The sequence below is a fragment of the Hibiscus syriacus genome, unplaced genomic scaffold (genome assembly GCF_006381635.1).
Source record: "Hibiscus syriacus cultivar Baekdansim isolate YM2019G1 unplaced genomic scaffold, ASM638163v2 tig00116971_pilon, whole genome shotgun sequence".
In the NCBI taxonomy this organism is placed as follows: Eukaryota; Viridiplantae; Streptophyta; class Magnoliopsida; order Malvales; family Malvaceae; genus Hibiscus; species Hibiscus syriacus.
The window spans coordinates 6,664,206-6,673,970 of record NW_024063495.1 but is presented as its reverse complement, the minus strand read 5'-3'; the positions used below and the strand labels follow the sequence as shown (position 1 = coordinate 6,673,970).

Here is a 9,765-nt window from a genome sequence, read left to right as displayed (position 1 = left end):
TTCACACAATATCACAAGAAAGTATCATATTGCAAAAAATTATTCTTTTAAAAATATTCAGATTATTCTAAAATATTTTAAAAATTATATGTTAAAAATGAATATGTTTTAAAATTATTTTATTATATAAAAACATATTTTAAGTTTTGGTAATTTTATAATTTTTTAACTGTTATCATTTATAAAATTCTAAATTATTTATAATTTTTTTATTTTTTCCGAGTGGTAATTTGATACATATTTTGAAAAAAGTAAATATTTAAAAATAATAATTTAAAAATTTAAAAATTTTAATATACATTATATTATAATCCCATTGACTTTTCAAAAATAATAATAATAATTCAAGTAATTATTTTTCGTTTAAGCTAATAAAAAATAGATCAAAATTGATTTTTTCCTAAGAAAAAACTTGTAACAGCAGCTAGGATTAAACTTGACAGGCCCCCTTTTATGGCATCGCATGACCCAGCCCATGGCTCAGTTCCCCCTCGCCTTCCTTTTTCTCATATTTCTTCTTCGTCGTCCCGGAGCCGCACCCAGAGGAGAACAAGTCGGCCACCAGCCATGGACTTGGAGCTGAACTACGAAATCAGTCGCACAGCAGAGTTCATATTAAGCAGGAACTTCACAAGAGTTGCTTTGCAGGTACTAACCAATTATATCTATTTTTCTGACTTGCTTTTTTTTTCTTTATTTGTTTTATCGGTTGAATTAAAAATTGGGCTTTGGATTCCAGTTCCCAGATGACTTGTTGAAACATTCGACCAAGGTTGTTACTTGTATGAGAAACAAACTCGGGTCGGGTAATAAAATCGGGTTATTTGTAATGGCAGACACAACGTTTGGAAGTTGTTGTGTTGATGAAGTTGGAGCTTCCCATATCGGTGCCGACTGCGTTATACATTATGGGCATACATGTCTCAGCCCGTAAGCACTCTCTTTTTCTAAATTTGTTTTCTTCTTTGTCTTTGTGGGAAACTTAGATGTAGTTTTATCAATTCTGGGTATCATGATTTGAACCTTTCTGCTTAATAAATATTTGGTTTCTGCCTTATCCTTGTTAGAGCTTAATATAAAGTTGGTCGAATAATTGGGTTTATCCAACTTTTATTTTGGCTTCTTGTATTATTAGACCAGAGGTTTTGTGTTTCAATCCTGAAAATATTGTATCTTAGTACTTAATTTCTTCATTTAGTGTCTTGACAATTGAGCTTTTCATGCAACGCTCTTTAATCTTTCATTAGCTTGCACTGTTTTGAAGCACTCAGGTTCACGAGCCAAACCCTTTAATCATCTATCTGGTTTACCTCTGATGGTTGTGTCGGAAATAAGTATAAAAATGGGTCATATCAGCATGTCCTACTATAATTTGTCTTCCACCATCTCTTTGACAATCTTATCTCAGTTATGCTATTAAGTTGCATAGCGTCATGTGATTTTGAATCCAAACTTATAGCAGGAATTATTTTGTATTTCCATTAAGATTCAATGAAGTTCTGCACCAACTATTAAGTCCCTGATAAATAGGATCTTTGATGACGTGGTGAAGTGAAACTTTTAAGAGTTTAGAGCACTTCCAGGGAGAAGCTAAAGTTGATTGATGAATACTGAAATCCAAGTCTTGCGATTTTTTTTGAAGGTTTTGGTGTGCCAAAACTTGAGAACGAGTCTAAAATTATTTTTCCTTCTAAAAACATGTTACATTGGACGAGCTTAAATTACCTTGACCTTCTACTTTTTGCTCATAAGGAAATGATTAAGCATCTGGTTATACTTCAACTACATCATGCCACCAGCCCACCACTTGTAGCTACATCTTTTCCCACATTAACATTATCCTGTGATTTTTCCCTTTCAGGACCTTGTGATCAAAATCAATTTTGATTGGTCAAACTGTTTATTTCACCTAATAAAATTACCATAATACCTTCCATTAATTAGTATACTATATATTAATATTTAAGGGTGTTTTCATAATTCTTTTTTCATGTAAAACTAACAGTGTAATTTTGTATTGGAACGGAACTTATCCACATGAGGCCATGTCTTCAAATTATGGGGGTCCAGGTGGAGTTTATCCCTAAGAGTTAGACTAGTAAGACAATTTATGTTGCTCGAAAATTAGTTATAAGTATATTAGTGATTTTTGCAAGACATAGCTGCCATTGAGGTTATCTTGCATTTTATGGGATTGTTCATTAGGGTTTTGAATTTAGTTTACTTCTTTGTTTCTATGTGTTAAGGTTTTTTCGTGTAATAGTTCAGTTTAAAGATTTTTCATTTTGGAAACGGTTCAATTTATATTTCTTTTCACCTGAAGATTTTGCGCTCATACTTCATATATTTTCTTATCAAAGATATTTTTTGTTGCAGAACCTCAACTCTTCCTGCATTCTGTGTTTTTGGAAAGGCTTCAATCAGCATATCCTGCTGTGTTGAGAAGTTATCGAGTTACTTTGCAACCAATGACAAACCTATTGTGGTATGATAAGTAATGCCAATTTTAGGCCATTTTACATTGTGATAAAAATATATAATAGATAGTTTACCTCATATGTGTCCTTATTTTTGTTGAACCTAATATTTTTTCCTACTTCTGTATTTTTAACATGTAAATCATATATTAATATTTAGATAGGAAAATTGTATAACAATCTAGTTTCAGTCGAGGACGTGAGATATTTTTGGAGTTATGTATTGACTTTCCTATTCGCTTTGAGCTCTCTCTCTCTGTGGAAAAGAAAAGATATAAAATGAGTTAAGATAAGAGAAAATTAACAATGGATGCATAGTAAATGGTTGGGTCGCATCAATTGGAGACCCAATGATTGAAATCTGTTTACGGTGGTTTGGACATGTGAGGAGACCTACAAATGCTTTTGTTATAAGATTTCATTCTCTCTGGCTCTTGAAAGGTTGTCTAAACAATGTGTTGGCCACTTTATTTTATTTATTTATTATTATTTGTCTACATCAATGTTAGCTTAGTGGCAATAACGCCCAAAGTTGATTGCTATGTGTTATTCATAAAATTAATAGAAGAGTCATTATGGTCTTTCTCTGTTTATGTATCCGTTGTACGATGCTTTATTTTTCTCTTTCTAATTTGTTAAAAGTCTTCTTCACAACATGCAAGTAACATATGCTAAGATGAGAAGGAAACATTAGCTAAATGCCAAATATTTACACAAATGGCATTATCGTCATGGTTGATTCTTATAAATCACTTGAAGGATTTTGAGTGAAGGGTTCAACATGTAATTTCTATGCTGATTTTTCCCTTTCCTCAAGTTTAGAATTCCTATATTGTTTTTGGATATTACAGGTTCTTTATGGGTTAGAGTATGCACATGCAATAACGCAGATCAAAGGAGCATTGGTGGAAGCTATGCCCAAGACCAAAGCGGAACTTATTTTTTCTGATGTTATGTGTTCCATTATTAGTCCATTAGAAGATAGGAAATCTGATGGACTTCAAGGATGTCTAGGCATCTATTCTTCTGGTAACAGTTTTGGTGCGGCTACTGGTACTAGGTATAGCCTAGGAGGCTTGACATGGGATCTAACAGAGGGACAGAGAATGGAAGACTACTTTCTTTTATGGATTGGGCCTGAAAATTCAGCTTTTTCCAATGTTGTGCTGACATTTAATGGCTGTGAGATAGGTAGACATATTGCCATGCTTGTCCCAAGATATTTCCATATTTGAAAATTATAATTATTGATGCATTAATTCCTGATGTCATAGAAGTACAAAACCATGGAGCAAGGAAATTTTACTTATTTGCATCTATGGACATGCATTAACTTTATTTGCTAGCTTTCTGCAAGTTGGTGAATTTCTATAATTCACAGTTGCATGTGTTCCTCTGTATCTAGGAAGTTAAATGATAGAATCCCACTTTGCATGTGATTTTATGCTGATTTCCTTCCATCTGATTATCATGCATTGATGCTTCATGTCACTCTGATTATATTATTCTTTCTTTTTGTTACACTATGCTCTTTTCCTTTTCTTCTTTTCTTTTTGTATGTTTTTGGTTCGACAGCTAGTATAGCGGTACCAGCTTGATTTCCTCTCCCCATGCTCTTGCTAGACTTTCTCAGACCTTTTAATTAAGGAAGCACAATTTCATCTAGTTGACACCCCCACCTTTTTTTCTCCAGTGATGCTCTTGGCTAATCAGCTTCTTCTAGTGATCTATGTACACATTCAACAGTTATAGAAGAATATGCTATTTTTTTCTAAATGAAAATCTATATGTTTATTGTTTGGTCTTTTTTTAGTCAGATATAATGCAACAGAAGATCAGTTAGTGACGGATGTTTCGCAACAGAAGAGGATCCTTAAGCGTAGGTGTGCCTTTCAACTTTTCATGCTTCCTCAGCTCACTACTTTTATCTACTCTTTTCAAAATTTTCTAATTTTCTCTTTCCAAGTTAACGTCCAAAATTGTAGTCTGATTAGACCCACCAGTCCACTAGTTACATGATACATTCTATTGGCTTTCCTTATGCCCTACCAATGCAGTATTGTGTTACTTGTTTTGCACTATGTGACTGGTGTTTCTTGAAGCAGATATTATCTAGTGGAGAGAGCAAAAGATGCTAACATGGTTGGGATTTTAGTAGGAACTCTTGGCGTGGGTAAGTTTTCGCGGTGGTTCCTCCCGAACTAAAAGTTACGCAAAGGACACTCTTCCTTGTAATATCTTATTTTTCGAATTGAATTATGGATGCCTAATGTCTTTGTTGGGTTTTCGATAATAACCTATTCTTAATCATTTTGATCATGTTTATGTGCTTCCCATCTGTTGTTTGTAAACATACAGGTTAAGAGTATTGTTTTCACATATCAATCCACACATAAGCTACCCAACACGTGTTATATGTTTGTCCAGAATTGTAATGCTTACTTTTGTTTGCCTTTAGATTCTGTATATACTGCCCAAATCCATAGTTATATGATTTTTTATTTTGCATTTTCTCAGAGATGTCAGTAAAAACTTTTATTTTATTAAGGCTCAGCTAAGATTTGTATTTTCTTGTAATTTTTTACATGCATCAAAGGAATAACATGGAAACTTTGTACAGCGGGCTACCTTCACATGATTCATCAGATGAAGGAACTAATCATGCTTGCTGGGAAAAAGGCCTACACTCTTGTCATGGGAAGACCGAACCCTGCCAAACTTGCTAACTTCCCCGAAGTAACCTCTGAGACATTCTCTTAGATTGCCTTTATGGTAGGAAGTCAAGGACATCATGGTTGATAACAAAAAATTGCATTTTTTTTGCAGTGTGATGTTTTCGTATATGTCTCCTGTGCGCAAACTGCACTTTTGGATAGCAAAGAGTTCTTAGCACCTGTTATTACTCCATTTGAAGCCATGCTAGCTTTCAGCAGGTGCATAACCATTAAATTTTTTTAATTTTATGTTTTATTTGTTCAAAATTGTTAATTTGTTCTGTGTTGTATATTTAGTCAATTTCGTGAAATTTCTCATGGTATGCAACTGTGATGCTCTATTGATCTTGCTATAAAGTAGTCCATTTTGTCTTCTTTTGACTTAATAAAGAGAAAAAAATAAAGGAATTCTCAACAAAGGTTGTCTATAGGTTAGATGCTTCTTGGTACTATTTCCCGTGTATGCTTACTTGAGATCTACTGAACATTAACTACTGTTTTCTTGTGATTTAATATTTGAGAAAATATAGATGATTTCTCCCTTTGTTACACATTTTAGTTTTTACTTGTTTATATTCTGTTAAGTCGAACCAATTTGAGGAGAGATTGTGCCTTTGAAGTGTTATATCATATAGCATGAAAACCTCGTAGGTGAAATGCTCTGGCCACACATACAAGTGTTTGTAGTTAAAATCTCTAGAATTCTAATGCATTTTGGATATTTATTTTGGGTATTTCATTCTTCAGCGGAAGCCAATGGACAGGAACATACGTAATGGAATTTCGAGATTTAATTAATTCTTCTCAGTTGGAGGTAAGCAAGTGGCCTGAAGAAGCACGCTTTTCCTTCCTTAAAGGTGGATATGTTGAAGATTTTGAACCCCAAGGTACATATCCCTCACTTTTGATTACATTATCGGCGGAATTTCAATTTTTACTCTTTAGTTTCAAAAAATTACTCCGTGACTGCGTAATGCTTCAGTTGTTTCCTTTTTTGCTTTTAAAATAATGGCTTTTTACCTATAGAACACTGTTATTGTTTTCATGGTATCTGTTTGCTTGAGTTGTTGAGCTATGCCTTTCTACAAGGTTGCATTGGTGGGAATATACACTCTGGAAAAATATTTCAGAACTTATTGTTTTCGCCCCAACTTTGCTTGTTAGTGTACTTTTACATGATTAGCAGCATTTTACAGGCATAAACAGATCGATAATTTTGGTTGTAATGTTATACAGAAAACGGAGACGAAGATAATGATGGTACTCTTGCTTTAGCTAATGCAACTGAGAAGGCTCTGCGATTGCATGACCGAGGCCCTGATTCCCTTGTCAAAGGAATAGCTAAATTTGGAGCTGAATTTTTCGTGACTCGATCTTATCATGGTCTTGAAATGCATGCCAACAGTTCATCGCCGGAGCCATATTTAATTGGAAGAAGTGGAAAGGCATCAGGTTACAAAGACGAGAAAAGTGAGCCTGGAACTTTGCAAGTTCCAGAACAGAAAGAAAAGGAAATATTGGGGATTGTAGAGCCAAATAGGCTTTGAATGTAGTGATGAGCCGATGACTTCGAACCGAGGCGAGCATGGCCTGGTAGAAATGAAGAAGATATTATACATTTTAGGCGGGTTGAGTAGTAAGGAGGAGCAAGAAGTCAACCCTGAGCTTATTGGTTCAGAAATGGCTGAAGCTCATCCATGGAGTGTTATTGCAATAGTGGATGAATGTATTGGTTCATAACAAATTGCTGATTGTTCACCAACAGTGCATTTTTCCTATACAGTAACATAAAATATGTCAACCGATATCTTCGATTCCAAAACTAAATTTTGCCTCTCTATCTGTGTCCATTGCTGTAACTTTGAACTAATATATACATGTATGAATTCATATATATTATATAGGATTTATATTTAGGATTAATCTTGAGCCAATATATAATTGATTTTACCACTACGATTATAGAATTTAATATTGATTTTGGATTCAATATCACTTTTTCTATAAAAACTTAATATCTTCTAATAAAATAGTGATATGTGTCATTATTTTATTGAAGGAATTTTAAATGCACATAAATATATTTAAATCAATTTACAATATAAATATAATGTTTATAATTTTAAAGTATTTATAAAAAAATGATATGTATGTCGTATCAAACACTGAAGAAATTGTCGTCACATTTTTGTTACATCAAAAAAAATGGCTGTCCCTTTTTCCCATATATATGGAGTAAGGGGGAGGTAAGATAGTAGGCTACTCCCAACACCAGGTTGAGAGCAGCTTCCGTAAGAGACCTCCGAATTATGAAATGCCCTCCGTGGGACTCGATCCCACGACCTTAAGATTAAGAACCTTGTGCTCTACCAATATTGTTAAAATTTACCGTCTCAATATTTACATCGAACTCATAATCAATGTTTAATGCTATAATCATATATATTTTTAGTTGTGATAAAATATATATTATGCACTAAAATTCAGTAATATTTGATACAGTTTGTCATAACCATTTTTTATAAAACAAATAAATATTATTTTTAAAAATGATTATGACAGCTTGGCGACTCCGCTGGGGAGAGAGAGACGCCCAAAAAGCTTCCTCTCTTCCTTAGCAACCCGAAAAACACCACACCTTTGCCTAAAATAGCCTATACGAACCTAGATCTAGGCTTTTACCTCTTGGAGGCTTCGAAATCCGATGGCCTTTTCGACTCCTCGACGAGCAAAGGACGTGGTAAGAACCCTTTTGACTCCTCTCTCCTTTTTCATTTTTTTTTGCAAAACCCGAATGGCCCTTTTTTGAATTCGTTCCCTGCTTTTTATCTCATTGCATGTATGATATGGTGGGTATTTGGTGGCTGAATGATGATAACTAGAACTAGGGTCTTGATTTCTCTGATTATAGCTGAGTGAAATCCCGATTTTTCGGGATTTAGGGTAATTTAAAAATGGGTTCACTGTTTAATGGATTGATCATTATGGTGCAGGTGTCTACGGCGGCGTCAGAACTGGTGGCTGCAGCAACAGAGAAGTAGGCGGCGGTGACAGAGCTATTAGGGTTTCAAACCCTATTTACCATCGATCTGGACCGTTGGATTGGTCCAGATCGAATGGCTTCTATTGGTGCGGCACTGGGACGACGACGACACTCACCCGGCTGGGGAATGAACGGTGAAGTCCACTTGCTGGCTGGAAGCTGGAGGGTTGCTGGCTTGAGTGGCGGCTGGCTTTAGTTTAGGGTTTGAAAACCCTAGTTAAACCGGGTTGATTCGGGTCCAATCTGAGCGGGTCTGGTGTTTGGGTCTCCTGGTGGGCTTGAACTGATATGTTGGGGTGGCCTGGGTTGGGCCTTGTAATTGGGTTCCAAGCCTACAAAAGTGTAATAATAATATTAAAATAATAATAATAATAATAATAAATTAAAATAAAATTAAATAGAAAAGACCCGGACAAAAACGGGTGTCTACAGCTGCCCCTCTTTGCACATTCTTGTGTTAACAAGAATAGGGCAAAGACGAAAAGACATCACGTTTTTGTCTGGTTCTATCCCTTTTAAACTTAGAAATTGGATAATGTTGGTTGTTGGGGACGACACTGCTCATACGCGATGAAGAGTTCGGGTCGTCCAAGGGTGGATGACACGGCTCATACGTGATAAAGAGTTCTGGTCATCTTTAGGAAGGGTGATAACTCGATTCCTACGTGATGAGGACAACTGGTTATCTAAGGGTGATACGGCTCCTACGTGATGAGGAGATATGGTCGGGGATGACACGATTCCTACGTGATGCGGACAACTGGCCATATTTAGGAGTGGTGATAACTCGGTTCCTACGCGATGAGAACGACTGGTTATCTACGGTTGACGCGGCTCCTACGTGATGAGGAGGTATGGTCAAGGGATGACACTACTCATACGCGATGAAGAGTTTTGGCCATCTTTAGGAAAGGTGATAACTCGGTTCCTACGTGATGAGGACGACTGGTTATCTAAAGTTGACGCGGCTCCTACGTGATGAGGAGGTCTGGTCGAGGGATGACACGGTTCCTACGTGATGAGGACGACCATCTTTAGGGATAATGATTTCAAAAGAAACCGACTCAAAGATAATTTGTTTCAAAAGAAACTGTCTCAAAAGAGACAAAACTCGTTTCAAGGGAAGCGACTCATAGATGACGTTTTAAAGGAAACTGTCTCAAGCGAGACAAAATTTGTTTTTAAGGGAAACTCTCAAAGATCGGTGTTTCATAGGAAACTGTCTCAAATGAGACAAAATTTGTTTCAAGAGAAACGATCTCAAAGATGTTTGTTTTGTTTCAAATGAAACAGACTCAAAGATAGTAAATTTTATTTCCAAAGAAACAGACTCAAAAATTTTTCTCAAAAGAAACTGTCTCAAGAGAGACAAAATTTTGTTTCCAAAGAAACAGACTCAAAGATAGGTTACGTTTTAAGTGAGACAAAATTTGTTTCAAATGAAACAATCTCAAAGGTTGGTTTTTCATTAAAAATTGTCTCAAGAGAGACAAAATTTGTTTTCAAAGAAACAATCTCAAAGGTTGATTTT

General features: G+C 35.4%; 1 protein-coding gene across 1 annotated transcript; it reads left to right on the top strand.

Annotated features, from left to right (window-relative positions):
* Positions 1-438: 438 nt before the first annotated feature.
* On the top strand, positions 439-6,943 carry LOC120192175 (2-(3-amino-3-carboxypropyl)histidine synthase subunit 2-like). Its single transcript, XM_039195007.1, has 10 exons — positions 439-648; positions 740-930; positions 2,377-2,485; positions 3,329-3,668; positions 4,291-4,360; positions 4,583-4,650; positions 5,098-5,213; positions 5,304-5,410; positions 5,939-6,078; positions 6,428-6,943. The coding sequence occupies exons 1-10, from the start codon at positions 454-456 to the stop codon at positions 6,736-6,738; spliced, it is 1,647 nt and encodes a 548-aa protein (XP_039050938.1). The 5' UTR covers positions 439-453; the 3' UTR covers positions 6,739-6,943.
* Positions 6,944-9,765: the final 2,822 nt, after the last annotated feature.

Bases quoted from the DNA above. Each gene is read 5' to 3' on its own strand.
- LOC120192175 (XM_039195007.1), top strand. From the start codon at position 454: ATGGCATCGCATGACCCAGCCCATGGCTCAGTTCCCCCTCGCCTTCCT. The intron at 931-2,376 runs GTAAGCACTCTC...TTTTTGTTGCAG, and splicing joins GGGCATACATGTCTCAGCCC to AACCTCAACTCTTCCTGCAT. The intron at 4,651-5,097 runs GTAAGTTTTCGC...AACTTTGTACAG, and splicing joins AGTAGGAACTCTTGGCGTGG to CGGGCTACCTTCACATGATT.